Genomic DNA, 19514 nt, shown 5'->3' with positions numbered 1-19514 from the left:
ATGAAAAAGTGTCAAGAAAAGCCATAAATGAACGGAATGCGTTTACCCGAAGCCATGTAAGGGACGAGGCAGCTTTGTGGAAGGAGGCTTTGTGGCTCAGACAAAACCAAAATCCTGACCACACCATCCTCAGGACAAAAGACTGAGGAGGCAGCATCATGCTGTGGGTTGCCTTTCTTCAGCAGGGACAGGGAAGATGGTCATTGGGGAGATGAGAGGAGCTAAATAATTGGTAATCCAGGAAGAACCCTCTTAAAGGCAGTAAAAGATTTCTTCTACAGTCAGAGCTACAACCGAGGGGTTTAGATCAAAGCATACAGACGCGTGAAAATGGTCCAATCAAAGTCCACACTTAAATCCTATTAACCAAGCTTATTCAAATTTGAGAAAGAAGTAAATGGGGAAACTGTGGGGAAAAGTTGCTCAACAAAACATTAACTCGGGTGAGCGGGGGTCTGAATACAAATACATGCCACACATTACAGAGTTTTAATTTAAAAAAAGAAAACAGAAACCATTTCTCTCACACTTTGCTGGACCGTAAGTATGTGCACATAAGTAGATGATTTATAACACGCTGTTAAAGGTTGTGGAGGTAAAAGGTAATAAGGCTGTGGACTTTAGAGACATGGCAGGGTAAAAAAAAAAAAGTCATTAAAAGATGCCCTTTGTTATAAATGACAAGTATAACTGACTGAACAAGAGAAATAATACCAATTTATCCATATTATTGAGGAAAGAAAATCCATTATTGACAAACGGGCAATGAACTGATCAGATTGAATCGTGTGGAAGGCAGCAGATGATGCGGTACAGGATGAAAGCAGTCATTGTTTCGCCCGCTGCTCAAAGCAGCGCATGTATTTGAAGCTGAATGTTTCTCCAAAAGAGCAGGTTACCATGAATACACGGAGGGGTGTTTGTGTCAGTCGTCTGTCACCCATGGAGCTGTTGCATAATAGACAGATCTTCCGAAATAACACCGTGGAACGCTTCACGTGGACGACATAGACGAAAGGTGTCAAGGCTGGGTGTTAAATATCAGAGGTGCAGAGATGCTTCCTCATGGCAACGTGTCCAGGATTGCACCACCTGTTGTTGAGCTCTGCATCCCCTCCTCCTTAACTCCTATACCGCTCTGCCTGCTGTCGCCCTGCCTGTCCACGTCCCCTGAAATCATGGCAAAATGTTCCCACAGACATCCATCGGTGACATCCATCACTTACGCAGCAGATTCCTGATGCTCTAGCTGTACCCTTGGTGTTTTGTCTGCTTTGGTTGCCCGGGCAACCCCATTTAAACAGCAAAGGGACTGAAGGAACAGCCTTGACCTCTGGCCATAAAATTACAGCTTGAAACCAAGTAAAAAAAAAAAAAAAAACACGGCTTGCCATGCTTTTCCAAGCAAACAAGAGAAATTACAGGGTACCGGAGAAATAGAGGGGAAGAACATGGCCGACCTGTGTCAAAAAGACTTGTGCCGCCTGCAGATCAAAGACGCTTATTATAAATTAACCAAAACGCTGTTTTATTTTTTTAAGTGATCGAATAGCTACAGAATACATTGGCCTAAACTTAAATGCGTGCACACATACCAACGCAAAGACATCACCATGCTTGCAAACTATGTCGATTAGGTGTGGGAAAAAATAAAAACAGCAATGGATCGGAAAAGAGCCAAAGCCTGGGGGAAGCGCACATAAAGCTGTAATGACTTGCTGCAGACCCCTTGGAGGAAGTAGCCGGTACCTGGAAATAAGGGGGGACACGTTTCACATAAAGCTGAAGGTGCCGCCAGCTGTTAGGTCACACGCACAACCTCCCTGATGACTTCAGCACAACGCACAACAAACAACACGTATAGGCACACGTACGCGCTGGCACATATTACTGAGAGGGTTTAGTTCAAAGTCAGAGCTTTCATTTGCTTCTTTAAGAGTCTGTGCCCCCCCCCCCCACCCCCAACCCGAAGGAGAGTCTGACTAAAGGCCAAAGTGGGTTAAAAAGCCACATGGGACAAGAGTAGTACTGTTTAAAAACGGAGCGCTTTCCTGTTTTCACACCAAGGAAGAGTGAGAGAGAGAAGCAGAAAGATCTGGATGTTTCGTGTTACTTCAGCAGAGTTGAATTTTCTAAAGTCTAAATAAAAGGCGAGACAACACGTGACTAGAAAAGAAACAAAAATGACTGTAAGTGAGCCACAAAGGAAGATGTCAAATGTAAATAAAAAGCAAAGAGACAGAAAAGGGTGGCAAGTCTGACAGCCCCACAGTGGCTGCAAATGCTCTGCAGAGCTCCCAGCTCCTAAACCCCCCCCCAAAAAACATGCAGTCAGCAGCAAACAGGCCAGAATGAGCAAGTGGAAAATACCACAGAGGGGGAAAAAAAAAAAAACAGACGGCAGCAGAAAAGTGTCCCGGTCGCAGGAAAGGAGCAGACCGACCTACGCTGTGGGGAGAAGTTTGAGCTCCTCTCAGCTGAGAGCTTCTAGAGTTTGTCTTACCTGAAAATTTGTCCCCCTCCATGACGGGATCGCTCCCTCCACAGCCACATGTAGAGTCTGCTCTTTCACTCCCCCCTCTCTCTCTCTCTCTCTCACACACACACACTCTCTCTCTTTCCCTCCCAACTTTTTTTTTAGACTTCCCTCCTCTAGTCAATCGCTCCCTCTCGCCTTCCCTCGCTGGGTTCCTCTTCCTCCTCTCCTCACTCTCTCTTTCCCTTCAGGCTCTCGGTTCTCTTTCCATCGCCTGGCTTTTGTTTCTCTACCTGCTAATGAATTCAGAATTACGACCCCCCCACCCCCTACATGTGCTGATCATATGTTGCATTTGCAGCCTTCTCTTTCTCTTTCCTCTATTTATATATATATATATATAAAAAATCCCTCCACAAGACTGAAGCTGCATTGTACGTTGAAAATAGAAGCCATTAGCTCTGCCATGTGACATGAGCAGGCTCTTGTTGGGCGAAAATAACCTGCAGGACAAGAAAACTCCTCAGTTCCTCGCGTTGGACTCATTTGACGCTAACTGTAATCCCGACGAGTCCAAAAGCATGTCTGAGTTTGCTCAGAACGTGACGGACAACAGCTCTGCCCGTGGAAGATGATAGCCTGCTGAAATAATACTAGAGTGACATGAAAAAACAACAAAAAAAGAAATTCCAAAATAATGACTAAAACAGAAAAACTTCCCAGAAATGTTTGAAGAGTCAACACAGGGGGGGAGAAAGCAAGTCTAGTATTCCCAGCGAGGATGAAAGAAGCAAAGAGCGAAAGGAGCGTGAGAGATTTGAACTGTGGTCAAACGTCGGCCCTTCTCTCTGAAATGTGCGTTCAGGAAACTGAGATGACCTCTGGCTGTTGGCGCGTCCCTCACGCTGGGCCGGGGCTCAGAGGTGGCGTGGCAAACGTCTGAGCTCTGATAGAGAGCTCAAACACACTCCGACATGTCAGTCCGCTGTGTTGCGCAACCCCCCACCAACCCACTGACCTGCTTTTGGCTACATAGTAATGGTGGAATTGTGTTGGCAGTTTAGTTTTCTTGGCATTTTTATGGACAATAAAACTTCACTTTAAGACAGCCAGCTGACATTTAGAGAACATGGCTGGTTTAGTGCTGATAAATGTCCGAACAGCTGTATTTATAGAGCTATGAAATGACAAAGAGGTGGACTTTACTTATTTATTTGGTGACTTAAGGAATAAAAAAGTAAATTGCTTTTTATACCCAGATGAACTGAAGTAAAAAAGTAACATGTTTAAAATAAAAGGAAAAAAAAATAGAACATCAAGTATCCCTTTTGCTTTTTTTATTATGTATTTCTATGTGTTGGTCTGTCCCAAATATATCTAATCAAAACAAATTGAAGTTTGCGGGCGTAACGTGACAAAATGGGAGTAATAACAAGAGGCATGAATATGAATATATGAAGATACTGCAAATAAAAACTTTATGGAGGTGTCAACAAGTGTGATGCTCTCCTTTCCCTCCAATGAATCCATCAGTCAGACTTTATTCACAGAACACTTTTCAGACAATCATATTAGACAAAGAGCATTTATGGGCTACATGTGTGGTAAAAACTGTAAATACTAAGTCTGGTGTGTGTGTGTGTGTGTGTGTGTGTGCGTGTGTGTGTGTGTGTGTGTGTGTGTGTGTGTGTGTGTGTGTGTGTCATGTTATTTGTGTGCATCCTAAGCCAGTGTCTGCCTCAAACGTAATGTCACCATGGTAAAACATGGTGACATTAAAAGATTCTTGATTGTTGATACAAGTTAAAACAAGAAATTAGCATGCAAAGAATTACACAAAGAAATATAGAACTATTCAAGCAAAGATAATAACACATTTTCAAATAGCCTTAAAGGACAATGAAATCATGATGTACTGTGTTTGTACAGTGATCACGTTTGTAGCTAAATTTAAAAGTGAGCAGTGAATTGACTGAGGCATTTGAAATTAACCCGCTCTATCTATCTATCTATCTATCTATCTATCTATCTATCTATCTATCTATCTATCTATCTATCTATCTATCTATCTATCTATCTATCTATCTATCTATCTATCTATCTATCCATTTCCGTTTCCGGTGTGTGATCGTAGGTAGTAGACGTGGACGTGAGAGTGGCGCTAGTTTCAAATGGTGATTCTTTCTCTTGTGTATTTCGGTTTCAAACAACTTTCCAACTGTTCTGAATGCACTAAAGCAGGTAAATCAGGTAAGAGTAATTTGTTTTTTTCATGTGAGTGTTAGGTAAGTAAGTGTTTGGTTAGACAGGTGGGTGTGAGGAGGCATGGCGTCCTCCGAGACGCCTGCTCCGTCCATCAGGCAGGGGGTCCGGATTGTCCCTCCGGAAGCCTCTGTGGAGGAGGTGTTGTTGGCTGTAGGAGAGCAGGTAGGTTACGGTAAATTGTCTCATGCTTCGCGCATGAATAAGGCGGTTGTTGTTTTTTTAAAGGATGAGTCCACCGTTCACCAGCTGATTGAGTCCGGAGTAATTATCCGGGACTCTTTGGTGCAGGTTAGCCCGCTGGCTGTGCCGTCTACGCGGATCACCGTATCCGGTGTTCCGCCGTTCATCCCGAATGCCCTTCTGGAGAACGAGCTCCGTAGGTTCGGCAAAATGGCGAGCGGGTTCCGGACCGTTAGTTTGGGCTGCAAAGACCACAAACTGAAGCATGTGCAGTCTCTGTGGCGGAGCCCGCGGCGGAGCCCGCGCCGACCGCGGAGGGTCCGGAGGCGGCGAACCAGATGCCCGTAGCCAGGGACCCGGTGGTCACACGCCCCGTGGTCTTGAGTCCCGTTTCTGTAGCTGGGAACTCTGTGGCCGTTGTGGAGGCTAAGGTGGCGGAATGTAATATTGAAACGGAGATAATTGAACCGATTGAGGTGGAGAAGCAGCAGGAGGCTGCAGAAAGTGTAACTGAGATACAGGTAGAGAGCACTGAGGACAGAGCTAGCACCAGTGGGACAGGACAGGGGGAAGTCTGTAGTCAGACTTCATGTGGAGACGACATGGAATATGAAACTGAGTCAGACACAGCATCCATCAGTGAAGTGGTGGGCAGAAGGATTGACCTCTATTCTTTAGAGGAAATTAATGAGTTTCTGGATGAAACATTTAACAAATCAGTGAAAGTCAGTGACTACTTTGAGGACACAGATAAATTTATTAAATCAGTAAGTATATTAAAGAGGCTGGTTAGCAATGACCTCCTAGATGAAAAGAGGCGCTACCGTCTAAATAAACATCTGGCAATCCTTAGGAAGGCTCAGAGAGGAAAAACTGGTAAAAAGTCCAAGAGAAAGATCCAATATGAATAGTCACATGGTGAATTTTTCTTCCTACTGTTTAATGCTGGGTTCAATCTTTACCCTTTTTTTTCTCTGCAATATCTCTATGGAGAGTCTAAAAATAGGATCTTTAAACATCAATGGAGGGAGGGACAAACATAAGAGGGCTTTAATATCTGAGCTAGCTACTCGAAAAAAGATTGATGTGTTATTCCTACAGGAAACACATTCCACTCCAGCAGACAACACAGATTGGGCCTTAGGTTGGGGGGGGTCGTGGTTCCCGAGCCACGGCTCTAATCTGAGTGCAGGTGTAGCCATTCTGTTTGCAAAACACATTGTTCTGTCACAGGTAACAGTATCTGAGATAGAACCGGGGCGTATACAGGTGGTGCAGGCTACAATAAGAGAAACACCTTTTGTGTTTGTCAATGTGTATGCTTACACCTCTGCTGGTAGCCGGATTAGCCTCTTACAAAAACTTAATGAAACTTTAAAACAGTTCAGTAGCAGCTCAGTTGTAGTGGTGGGAGGAGACTGGAACTGCACTACTAATCATTCAGTGGACAGGAATGGGAGAGAGCCCAACTCATTATCAGCCTCTTTTTTAACAAAAATAATTAAAGAGAACAGTCTGGTAGATGTTTGGAGGACACTCCATCCAAATACCAGACAGTATACCTGGGTGAAAGTCACAGAGGGCCGGGTTAGTGCAGCTAGATTAGACAGGATGTATGTCAGTAACACATGCAGCAATAGGCTAACTGCAGCCATGATATCACCAGTTGGTTTTTCAGACCATCACTTAATAACTTTTGATTTTTCTTTAATGGTGCCTCCTCGAAGATCTCCTTATTGGCACTTTAATATAAGACTAATCCATGATAAGAATTTCTGTCAGTCTTTCACTGATTTCTGGGGTCAGTGGAAAAGCAGAAAGTCAGAATTTAAAAGCATAGGTCAATGGTGGGAGGTGGGGAAGACACAGATTAAAATTTTTTGTCAGCAATACACATCACACACAGAGGCAATAGAAAGGGATCAGGTTGAGTTATTGGAAAGGGAACTTCATGTATTGGAAGAGGGTATAACTAATGGGGTGGACAGAAATAATGATAATAATAAGACTTGGGAGAAGAAGAGGGAATCATTAAGCAGGTTTTTACATGAAAAAGCTAAAGGAGCTTTAATAAAATCTAGAATCCTATCTATTAAAGACATAGATTCACCTACTAGATTCTTTTTTAAGCTGGAAAGAAAGGTCAGGCAACATAACCAGATTATGCACCTTAAGAGGTCCAATGTGTCGGTGACCAGTGACCCGTCTGAGATGAGGAGGCTGGCCATAGACTTTTACAGCAGCTTGTTTAGAGCGGATGAGTGTGACCCAGGTCGTGTGGAGGAGATACTAGAGGGACTCCCTCGTTTAGGGGAGGCGTCGGCAGCCTTCCTGGAGTCCAGGGTGCAGTTTCAGGAGCTGTCTACAGCGGTGAGCCAGCTCAGCTGTGGTCGGGCGCCTGGTGTCGATGGACTTCCAGCAGAATTTTATAAGACATTTTGGAAAGCTATTGGAAAGGACCTGATGGACGTTTTCGAAGGATGTTTGGACTCTGGGACGTTACCGACGAGCTATAGAATTGCAGTACTGACTTTACTGCCAAAGAAAGGAGACTTGGGACTTCTACAGAACTGGCGGCCAGTCTCACTTCTTTGCACCGACTATAAAATTCTGGCCAAAGTACTGGCGAATAGACTTAAAAAATATATGGACTCAATTGTGGACGACAGCCAGACGTACTGTGTCCCTGACAGGACAATAATGGACAATTTGTTTTTACTCAGAGACATCATAGATCTGTCAAAATTCCAGGAATTAGATATAGGTTTGCTTTCTCTGGATCAAGAAAAGGCATTTGATAGAGTTGATCATAAATACTTGTTTAAAACACTTAAAGCATTTGGTTTTGGTAATTTTTTTATTTCATGTATTGAGTTGTTGTATTCAAGGGTCACTGTATTATTGAAGGTAGGAGGGGGACTCAGCAGACCGGTTTCTGTACAGAGAGGGATCAGGCAGGGATGTCCTCTTTCTGGGATGCTATATACTTTGGCTATTGAGCCCTTATTGCATCAGCTCAGGAAAAATATATCAGGTTTAAAATTAGCAGAAAAAACAAATGTTTCGGTTAGGTTGTCAGCATATGCTGACGATGTAACAGTTTTTATAGGATGCAAAAATGATGTTAGGACTCTGGAACAAAAACTAAAACTATACGAGCAAGCTTCTTCAGCAAAGGTTAACTGGTCGAAGTGTGGGGGTCTTTTACTGGGAGAGTGGAGAAATAAAGAGAGGCCGACCTTACCGGCCGGGCTGCAGTGGAGCACAGAAGGTATGAAGGTGCTAGGTGTATATCTAGGAAATGAGAACTTTCAGTTAAAGAACTGGGAGGGCATAGGTGAGAAAATAGGTGCCCGATTGTCTAGATGGACATTGGTCCAGCCCCAGTTGTCATACAGGGGAAGGACTTTGGTTGTCAACAGTCTAGCTGCATCCATGCTCTGGCATCGGGCAACCGTTCTTGTTCCTCCGGACAAAATACTGAAACAGATACAGAAGGCACTGGTGGACTTTTTATGGGATGGTTACCACTGGATTCGATCAGCTGTGCTGTTTTTACCTGTGGCGGAAGGGGGTCAGGAGCTGATTGACCTCAGGAGCCGCATAACTGCGATTCGGCTCCAGACAGCACAGAGATATCTGTACAGAACGCAGCAGCCCTGGACTCAAACGGCATCCCTGCTGCTGCAAAGAGTTGGAAACCTGCAGTACGACAGGCATCTTTTTCTATTGGACCTAGAGGGAATGGATATCACTCAAACCTCCAGTTTTTATCAGTCAGTGTTGGGTGACTGGAGAACAGTTTTAAAAAGTAAAAGGAACTGCTCTAAGGTGTATGGGATGGTAGGTGATGAACCTTTGTTCCATAGCCCGGCAATAAGGAGCAGAATTCTGGCCTCTGTGAGTATCCAGAAGATGTTCACAGCAGCGGGGCTGACGAAGCTGGAAGGACTGAGGGCAGACGGTCAGTGGAAGACTGCTGTGAATATATGTGAGGACACAGGGACCAAGTCTTTACGCCTCATGGACAGATTGGTGCAGGAGGTGATAAGTGGACTTCCCGGATCCTTCAGGAGGGCACTAGAGGCTGAAGAGCATCTGGAGGGTTTTCCAGAGCTGTCCATTAGTGCTGCAGTGGAGGAGCAGGAGGAAGCAGATGGGCTCCTGCTGTCTTTTAAAAAGCCAGAACTGTGGAACTTTTCGGAAGCACCAAAGAAGAGCCTATGTGAGGTATCTGTAAAAGTCCTGAACAGAGCAATGCTGGCAGGGGTCAGAGATTCGAGGTGGTCGGGTATGTTGGCACCAGGTTCGTCTCCCAGGGGCAGCTGGAGGTCCCTGTACAAGGCTCCCCTGGAGAAACGCAGTGCGGATCTCCAGTGGAGGATTGTGCACGGGGCCGTGGCCACTAACAGACACGTGGCACGTATCGATCACAGGGCAGGGAGTCAGTGCGCGTTCTGTCAGGCTGAGGAGACGTTAGAACACCTGTGGATAGGATGTCCCAGAATAGGTCCCCTATTTTCACTTTTAAAGCAGTGGGTGGGAGCTCTAGGAATTAGTTTTAACAGTGAGTTATTTATTTTTGGACCCAGGTACTTGGCAGCACAAAGGGGAAAGATCTGCTTGGTTAATTTTTTGTTGGGTCAGGCTAAAATGAGCATTTGGTTGAGCAGGAGGAATAAAATGAAGGGGGCAGGTTCTGCAGATGCTGGGCTTATGTTTAGAGGTTTGGTGGCGGCACGTCTCAGGACTGAATTTTCTTATTACAAAATGGTGTCAGACCTGAATGAATTTATTTGTATTTGGGGAGTTGGAGATGTTTTATGTCGAATAGATGATGACATGCTTATTCTGAGTTTTTGAGGGGGGGGGGGGGGGGGGGGGTTCTTATTTGTTTGTTTATTTATTTAATTTTCTTCTTTCTTTTTTCTTTTGGGTTTTGGGCCTTTTAGGGAGGTTGTGTATGTATGTATGTATCTAATTTATTTATGAGTATTTATTGTAAATGACACAATGGACCAATAAAGACAGTCCATGGTATCTATCTATCTATCTATCTATCTATCTATCTATCTATCTATCTATCTATCTATCTATCTATCTATCTATCTATCTATCTATCTATCTATCTATCTATCTATCTATCTATCTATCTATCTATCCATCCATCCCTCTCTCCAGTGACATCCTCCAGCTCATTCTGCATTCTGGGGGATCCCAATGCGTTCCCAGGCCAGACAGGATTAACCACATTCCCTCCAGTTCTGGGTCTGATCAGATGCCCAAATCACCTCAATCAGACACAGGAGACCCCCCCCCCCCCCCCCCCACACACACACACACCCACTGAATGTGTGTCTTGTTCTTCACATCTCTGTATCTTAGCAGATGAAAATCTGCCAGTGTGCGTTTTTCCATGCATAAACATACACCTTTTGTACATTCCTTTGAAACAGCCTCTTCAGTTGCACAATTGATACATTTTTTTGAGTACAGTACTTATAATAACTGTAAAGTTATTCTTCTTTATGTTTCTAATTTGCTCTTTGCTGCCAGTTCACCTGAACTTTCCCACTGTTGTACAAAAAAGAATCTATTCTATTCTATTTTACTTTATTAAGCCATATATTAAAACATATTCGTAAAAAGCTCAGATTGAAGAAATTACTCATATTTAGAAATAAATCATGCAGTTAAACTGAAGAAGAAAAACACGTCTTAGCCACCTTCTTACCTCATATGAATTATATATTATATTTTAATGTTTCTTTTGTTATTGTTGTCTGTCTAATCCACAGTGACGTCTTCTGCTGCCTTTCTTGGCCAGGTCGCCTTTGGGAACAAGGTGTTGGCCTTTTATCAGAATTTCCTGTATGTCACTTAAGAAGAGCACCTACAGCTTTCTTTCACAGGTGTTTAATAGAGTTCCTTCAGTACATACAGACGTTGGGGGGGAAAATGCATTTTCTTACAGACCCCCCTGTATTTGGAGGAAACTACAACAGGGCCTAAAAATGTGTAGCTTTACTGGACTACAGGGTTTTAAACACAAGAACATCAGAGAAAGTGTCAATGGATAGCTGTTCCCGATCTTAAAAATTTATTTGCTACTGTTTGTAATTTTCTGTTATTTTTCTCAGTTCTTTTGTTTCATTCATGTGTATGATTTGTCCTAAATATAGTCTGTTTTCACAAATTGATATTTCAGCTATTTAAAAAAGATTTTATCTTTAAGTGATAGCTTGTGTCTCAGTATATATTTTTTTTATATTTACCTGTAAAAAGTTGGAACCAGTAACATTTGGCAGCATATCTATGGCAGGATTTAATGTGTTTGCATGTCAATTCCTGTTATAGCATTTACCTCAAATGGTGTATTCTGGTTAGGCAGCAAATTTTAATGGATGTTACTTTAGCACCCCTCAATGGTCAAAGAATGGAACTGCAGTGAGTTTCATGCCTAAGACCAAACCCATGACAGTGACAAAGTACAGTATAGCACATGATTTTCCACAGTGCAACACTTTTAATGATTAAAGTAATCTTGATAACTTATTCCCCAAGCTTTATGGAGTACTTTCAGTTTTGATTCTGTCTTGGCTCCATAGTACTAACTCCTTGTACCTGGCCATGGTACGGTATGGTATAGTGTCGCCAGTGGAGAACAAAGAAAGAGCTTTCAGGTTTAAAACTCTGTTTATAGTAGACCTGATAGTTATTTCCTTAAGAATCTGGAAGAATATATGATAAAGAGCTTGCAGCGAATCATCCGCTGTATGTTTTTATCTAAAAGCTTCTCGGAAATCACTTTGATGGTGCTAATTTTGAATCTCTCTCTCTCTGTATATATATATATATATATATATATATATATATATATATATATATATATATATATATAAACTGCTCTGTCAGCCGCCCCTCATACTCCCGAGCAGGGTGGGTGGCTCTCCATTTCTCCAGCTAGCTGTTCCTAAGATTGCACACTTCTGGATTGAGATGTCTGATGTTTCTCTGTGGATACTGGATTTGGGGTGGAATCCACTATATGTCCCATCAGACAAATGAAACATCAGATATTCATCCATGATGTTTGTGTGTAACTTGTGACTTAGTATGGTGTACACCTGTCAAAATGTGCTACGTCTGACTGTCTCATACAGGGTAAATGTCTTTGGCCTTTCTTCCAGTCTTTTTTCCCCATGTCTAATAATCAACTGACAATCTTGTCTTAAATGTTTAGCCCTCGATAAACTGTCAATTAGTGCCCCCAGCTGGTTAACATGCAGAAAATAGTTAAATTTTCATCCATTGGAGGCAATCCAATTATGCTGACTGAATCTTAATCAGAGCAAACAGCTTCTGCCTGATTCATCATGAGTTTAGGAAACATTATTAAGTCATTGCTCTGACATTTGTCTATCACTTGAATAGTTCCCACAGCAGCGCATATGCGCATAATGTCCTGTATCTCTAAGTGGCAACGCTCATGCCCCAAACATTTCAAGCTCCCTCCTTTAGCTGAAAAATCACAGTACTGCATGCTGCAGTATCAGACACACAGAGAGGTGATGCTAGAGAGTTATTTACTATAAGCGGTGAATCTTTTGCATGCCAGTGAAACACAAGGCAGATACCCGACAGTGTGTAAAGTTGTCTGCTTTGTGTAGACACACAGTTCAAGAGCCTTTTTTTGTCTTAATGATTTATTGGTCAGGGTTAAGTGCCTCAAACAACCAACAAAACATTCCTTGGAAATCGGTCAAGTACCGGAATGAAAAGCAGAGAAAAACGAAGAAAGAAAAGACCGGGGTGAAGAAAAAAAAGCGGAAGAAATGTTGCTCAGGAACACTTTCAAAGATTACAAGGAGGTCTGGCTCCTTGGAAGCAAATTATGAGGAAATGAGGGATGACTCAAGACACAGTACTGTAAATGATGGACTGTATGGCAGCACAGTGTTGACGTGTAATCTAAATGTGGAGATTACAGAATTAGGCTGGCAGTTCCAACGGTTGCTTCCTGCATTTTCTATAAGAACTTTATAACTTTTTTAAAGTAAGCCATGAGGTCACAGTTAGCATGCTGGTTTACACCTTTTTGGTCAAATCAGCACAAAACTGTTTTTGACTAACAGTCCATTCAGTTACGCATACAGTGTTGATTATGTTCAACTAAGCTTGATCTGCTGACTCCCAGAGTCACAATCAGCTGTGTCTGGCAACACTGTGTGTGTGTTTGTGTGAGCTCGATTTGTGAATGCGGTTATGAATATTAATAAACACATGCTTGTGGGCTCATAAATCTACTCCACTGGCAGATGGTTGGCATACGGGCCCCTCCCACCATGCCAACCATACCACAGAAACGCACACAGACAGTGGTGACTGTCTCAGCGTCAGGGGGCCCGCTGACAGTCAGGGCTTTATCCACCACTTTAAGCACTTTAACCACAGAACTAACAATTTAGGTCAGGCATAGTTAGTTTGCTTAAGCTTTCAACTCAAATGCATCATTTACTTTAGTTCACACCTGATGGATTAAAGTCCCGGACTGGTTTTCAATGATATCCAAGTACAACCTGCATATTTGAGTAAAACCATGGCATAACCGCAGCGGTTAATTGTTCCTATATCAGTTCTAAGTTGGGTAAGCCCACTTCGTCTACTCCTGACCACCAATTGCTCCTTGTCCCATGCACAACCAAAACCAGAGACAGACAAAGTAATTTTTCAAAAAAAAAAAATGTTTTAACTTTTACTCTGCAGCTTCTCATAGCCCTTACGTAAGAACTTGTAAATATTGCATCCCCTTGAAGTTAGTTTAAAAGTGCTTACTATGTTTACTGCTTCCCATTGACTGGACATAGTAAAAAGTAACAGAAACCAAGGTGGAAATGACTTATTCTTGTATTCAATAAATTGAACAGATTTTGCTCTTTACTCAGGGAGCATTTAGCAAATGTCATTCAGCTTTAATTTGCAGACATCAAAAACAAATATCCGACAGTTGAATTGGTGCTGCTCACGATTATTATTTAATCAATAATACCACTCATCCAAGAATTTCTTTTTAACACCACTGCTGCACGCCTGGTGGTGTTGAAATTCGGGGCAAGTTGTGCACATGTGCAGACAAAACACGCAAACCACCAGAGCGAGCTTAGCTTGCATCTGTTTTTAGTCTTATCTTTTGTCTCTTTCTTTCTGTGCTGCATCCTGAGGGTCATTTTGACAATTCCGCTTTTGTGAAGGCTGCTGACACACCGATTCACTGAACCCTCAGCTGCAAGATTCAGCTTGCAAGCTTCAAATATTGTGAAAGTCCTCTGACAAAAGCACACATAAAACATACAATGGAGATGTAGTTTTGAAATGATTTTTTTTGCTCACTAGACCGCTTGCAGCCCAACTAAACCACCAGCTAAAGGATGTGATGCCAGTATGAAAGTTTTTAGCAATGAAGTCTTCTGTAAGTCTGCACTGCACCAACAACACAAAACCTAGTAAAAGTAGGGGGGGGGGGGGACTTTAGAAATAAGATAAATCCAACCTAAAGAAGCTCCAAGGTAACAACACAATACCAGAATGCAGTCTGGTCTCCAACATCTGCCTTTATCAGTGCATTAGTTCTCTGCTGCACCTCCACAATCAGCTGTTATCTGGACAGGAAGGAGCTCTGCCCTCAGCACTGGAGATAAACTATTTTCTGTACTCGTAAAACCTAAACTTGCATCATAACTTATGGGCTGATGATTGCACTAACTGCATGTTGCGTAGAACTATGTAATCTCAACCATCACTTGTTTCTGTCTAGGCAATGACAGGTAAATTAGTCCTGCAGCACGATGATTAAGACAGAAACCTCCATCCAGAGCTATATGACTCAAATGGGCAGACCTATACAATAACAGCGCTGGTTTCTGAGGCTGAAAACAAGCTTAAACCACAAAGGAACTGAAAGCTGTCCTGGGATGTCCAAAACATTACCACAATTACTAATGTTTTTAAATCTATAATTGTAGACTAAATCCAAAGTTGTGTATTTATCTATTTTTTAGCTCTAAAGTTATTTGCTTGTTTGCATGTTAATTCAATCTCACTTCTGTTCCTATTTACTTTCTATTCATCTCTTTATTCAACTTGGTTTATTTTTCAAATTTAATTTCTGTTTGCTTTTTTTAGTTCTCCTGTTCATTTATGTTTCTTTTTTAATTTCTGCATTTCATTTAAAGCTATAGTTGGTAATCCTGTTACCAACTAAATATATTGTCAAAAAAACATTCTCTGTCGGAGCTGCAGGCCTGTAAAAATTCTAACCAATCTTTGCCGTTCGGTCCGAAAAGCAGGGATTTGTCATAATTTTGTTCCTACAATATGGGGAATCGCCATATCTATTGGTTATCCCACAGGCCAGTCATTGTGACGCGCTCATGTAACGGCCATGTCCATGCTCGTTCCTCCTTAGTTTCCGCTTGCTGGCTTCGCATGTGCACTTCTAGACTGGTTTGCTTAGCGGCTAGGTTAGCCGTCCATTGTAGCTCCACTGTTCTCACCGTACACTTTGAACATTGCTGAGAGTCGCAAGAAGTAAACTGCGTTATGAGAGGAAAGCCTCAGTAGAAAGAAAGAAGACCAGAGTGGATTTAGGATATTTTTTTCCCACAATCTCCCTCAAGAGCGGAAGAGCAAGGTAAGACTCTCTTGTGCTTGTGCAGTTATTCGAAAAGTGACTTGGGGAAAGTGGAAAAAAAAAAAATAAATCGCTGACACTTTAATACCCTGCTTAAAGGGAATACACAATGCTTTTCAGTTCTGCCTTTTCACATTGAAATCATTCAGTTGTGGTTTATGTAAAGTGGAACGGGAATGCTTTGGTCTGAATTCCTTGTTAATTTACGGCCACAATCCCCCTTTTCACCCTTGTTCTTTGGTGCGTCTGAGAGCTACTTGCTTTGGAGCGGTCTCTTCAAACCTAAATGAGGTACTTCACATAATAGAGAAAACTGAACGGCTTGAAAAATATTACCCAAAAAGAATATAAAGATATCTACACAGAGCCTGGGGAGACTACATTCAACTTTGTTGCACTCCTAGAGACTCCAAGTACATAACAAAATGTATTTAAAGGCTAAAGTGGGTTTTGCATACGATGTCCCCTTTAATGTATTATAAGTTTTCAACTTCCAGAAAGTTTTAACACATTCATGACAAGTATGTGCATAAAGGAAATATAACAATGATTGTATGTGTGATGAATAGAAAAAAAAAGAAAACTGAGGTGCAGTCTACTTACTGGGACTGGTGATGCCGGATACTTCCCTTTCTGTTCTTCTTGTTCGAGCGCTGACTGATCGCACTGAAAAAACAAAAAGGACAAGTTAATAAAATCTGCCCAATTTAAAAAGCTTTCGTAGTCATGTGGACTGCACTCAGAGTCTGAGACATTTGGAAATCAACCCTATAACCAAAAAGATGGCAGGATAAGTTAATATCCTCATTATAGTTAGACATGTTTTGGTCTGGCTCAGTAATCAGGATCACTAGCTGCACCTGTGCTCTGCCTCAGCACAATCAGTCTCACTCAGTCCACCTTCTCCTCTGCCTTCATATGGGCTTCCACCGGCTACTGTCTACCAAATGATTGAGTTGGTAGATGTCAAATGTTCTTTGTCTGCCTTGCCTGATTTCTGACCCAGTTTCTGTTTTTGATGGAGTTGTTGTCTCGCCTTGCACTCATTTGAACACCTCATTGGCTTTTGTTTATTTGGACCACTCCATGGACTGCTTCACGACAACTTGTCTAACTAGTCTATTTGTGAGGCATGACGGAGTAAAACACATCAATTTCAAAGAACCAGATGGGCCAGACAGGACAAGTATAGCGGATCCGGTATTATTTCAAAATAAAGGAGGGCGAGGGGTGAAGCTGTCTGGATGCATAAATGGGTTCTATATGCATCCAGTTTGCATTGCTGCATGGTATGTTTTCCAACAGAAGGACGCAGTGTATAAGGTAGTCAGTTTGAAGCTGGCATAAGCCTTCCCCACAGACCTGCCTCAGCCATGTCTGCCTTCAGCTTCACCAGACTCCTGCAGAGGTTTGCCTGTCTGCATCAAGGCTTCATTTATTATTTTAATAAACCTTTTAAAACACAATACTAAGTCCGGATAAATATCGGGTTCTTTGATCATCTTACAGTATGCTTATGGAAACCCATTGTCACAACCTTTTTTAGTTTTCTTTTTAGTTTTTAGTCTTCCCTTGTTTTTTGTTTGTCTTTTAGCAGAGGGCTGTTTCATAAAACAAGATAGAGAATTAAGCCGGGCTTTTCCAGATATCCTGGCTGAATTAAGCCTTGACTTGTTTTCACAAAAGCAGTAGCCCATAAGTTACCATGGTGATTTATTGTGTGCACCGAGCCTGCTCCAGACCAGACTAACAGCCAGGCCTAATTAATCCTGGTGCCGTATCTGTTCAGTCAACGGTCACGCTGATCAGGAACATATGTGGGTGTATTGGTATTTTAATGCAGACTGATAGAAAAATACCACTGATACGTATTGGCATTCAGTCAATTACTATTGTTATTTTAACATATGATAGTATTCTATATGATACAATTAACATTAGATTTATCCATGTGGGCATTGTTACTGTTCGATTGATGTTCTAAGTTTGATAGAAAGGCCTTTACTAGACTGTTGCATGTGTTGAGGGATTGAGATAAATAGCTTATAAAGAAGCAAAGGTGCTTTCAATAAAGTTCAGTGTTGTACCATTTTTCACGAAATTCTGCAATTCTAAAGGGGGCTGTTTGGCTGATTAATCCAGAACAAACATATTTCCCCTTAAGTGTAAAAAATATGCAATTTCACACCCCAAAAGGAAAAAAAAACAACACAAACCATAAGGCTCAGTGACTTAACAACTGTGAAGGGAAAGACTGTTATGTTATCTGACATATTTTATCATGAATAGGTGTTTTCATTGTATATCAGCTGTCCTACAATAACTTGTTTCAATTTGTTTTAGAGTGTTTAATGTTTTAAACACAAACAATGTATGTATTAATCATTAATGTTACTATTAAAATCTGATATGAGGTGAACATTGTATTGTAAAGGTTGTCTCCTGAAAAAGCTTCATTTCTCTACTGCTTTTCCTTCAGGAGTTTTGGAGGAGTCAACAAAACAGCGCCCTCTATAGTGACAGAACTGAATAGATCAGAGAAAATGGTTTAACTTTTTTTTGCCATATAATTTGCTCCAAACAAATGTGTTTTCCTTTATAATAGTGATTCCTTTCTTGAGTATAATGTGCTTCAGTTCCTCATAAGGCTCCATCAAAAGATGTTGCTTGTTTGGTTTGAAGTTTGGTGAATGCATCTCATCCATTTGTGGTATCAGTGACTCTGTCATTGACTTCATGGTCTGCTGAAAAAAGCTGGGGGTGGGCATTTTTCAGAATGACTCAAATCTGGCTTTACATAGACACACCTACTGAGCCCGGATTGGCCTTTGAGAAACTGACACAGCCAGGATGCTCTGATCATGTTAGTTCAAGCCTGGCTTTAATTCTGCTTTTGTGAAACAGCCCTAGGCCTCACCATATCCTGTTGTTAGTTTCTTTGTTTATTTTTGTGGACTGTTCTTTTTACATTTGGACTTTATTTCTCTTAGGTTCTCGGGTTATCTTTTCCCCTTGATTCATCAGTCCTTTGTGTCCTAGCTCAGCTCAATCTGTTCTATCTGTGTAAGTTAGTTTCCCTTCCTCAGCTGCTCGGCATCTCCTCTGATTTGGGTCTTCTTAAGAAACCAAACATGATACCTATGTAGCTCTCAAAGCAACATTTTCCTTTTAAATGTATGAAATAATTGGAGTAATAAAAGGGATGGGAGGCAGAGAAAAATGACAGTACAGCTCAGGCTGCCTTGTCCAATATTCTTTCTTATCAAAGAAATGTGTCGCTTGGTTATTGCCGCATAAAATTTAATTTGTGTCTTATTTAATGAAAGAAAAGTCAGAGTTTAATCTAAAACCGAATGGTACCCAGACCCATTCTACTGTTTTCCTAAACTGCTTCAGCAAGACAGATTTAAAAAAAACACTGTAGTCTGCCAATCAGGTCCATATGAAAAGCTAATGGCTAAAACCTGTACAGTTAAAAAGTTAAAGAGAAGTTATTTTTTTGATTAACGTGATGCGCATATCTGTAGAAAATGTGCCTGTTTGTTTAGACAGCTAAATAGAAGCGTTAAAGGTCTTCATGGGTTGATACTTTGTTGATTGTGAAACAGTTTGATGACATGATCCATTATGAGAGTTTGCTTTGACAGAGTAATGACGTCACCGTTGTGATATCAAACATATCTAATGTTTACAAAAGAGATACATCTGTGACGCGTTTCACTCTGTGATTCTAAGAACGGGAGATGGGAAGGCGACAAGATGCCTCAGGTCGACCACATTTGCCTGCCACTCTTCTCCGCTTCCTGTCTTCTCTGCACTGACTTAATGCACTGACTGCACTGTTGCTTAGATGAGCTTAGGTAATTCGCTGGCTGATGAGTCAGCTGTTCCATCCTGTTTCAA

General features: G+C 41.7%; 1 protein-coding gene across 2 annotated transcripts in view; it reads right to left on the bottom strand.

The window, feature by feature from the left end:
* The window catches only part of LOC105933014 (septin-9), a 114345-nt gene that overhangs the window by 82671 nt on the left and 12160 nt on the right, over positions 1–19514 (bottom strand). The window contains exon 2 of one of the 2 annotated variants that reach the window (XM_036148127.1): positions 16215–16277. In XM_036148127.1, coding sequence (XP_036004020.1) covers positions 16215–16277 — 63 coding nt within the window. Of the gene's footprint in view, positions 1–2503; positions 2606–16214; positions 16278–19514 lie in introns of those variants that run through there. The other variant, XM_036148130.1, reaches the window with a different exon arrangement.

The sequence above is a fragment of the Fundulus heteroclitus genome, chromosome 16 (assembly GCF_011125445.2).
Source record: "Fundulus heteroclitus isolate FHET01 chromosome 16, MU-UCD_Fhet_4.1, whole genome shotgun sequence".
Classification (NCBI taxonomy): Eukaryota; Metazoa; Chordata; class Actinopteri; order Cyprinodontiformes; family Fundulidae; genus Fundulus; species Fundulus heteroclitus.
This window is presented reverse-complemented; position numbering and strand designations above follow the sequence as displayed.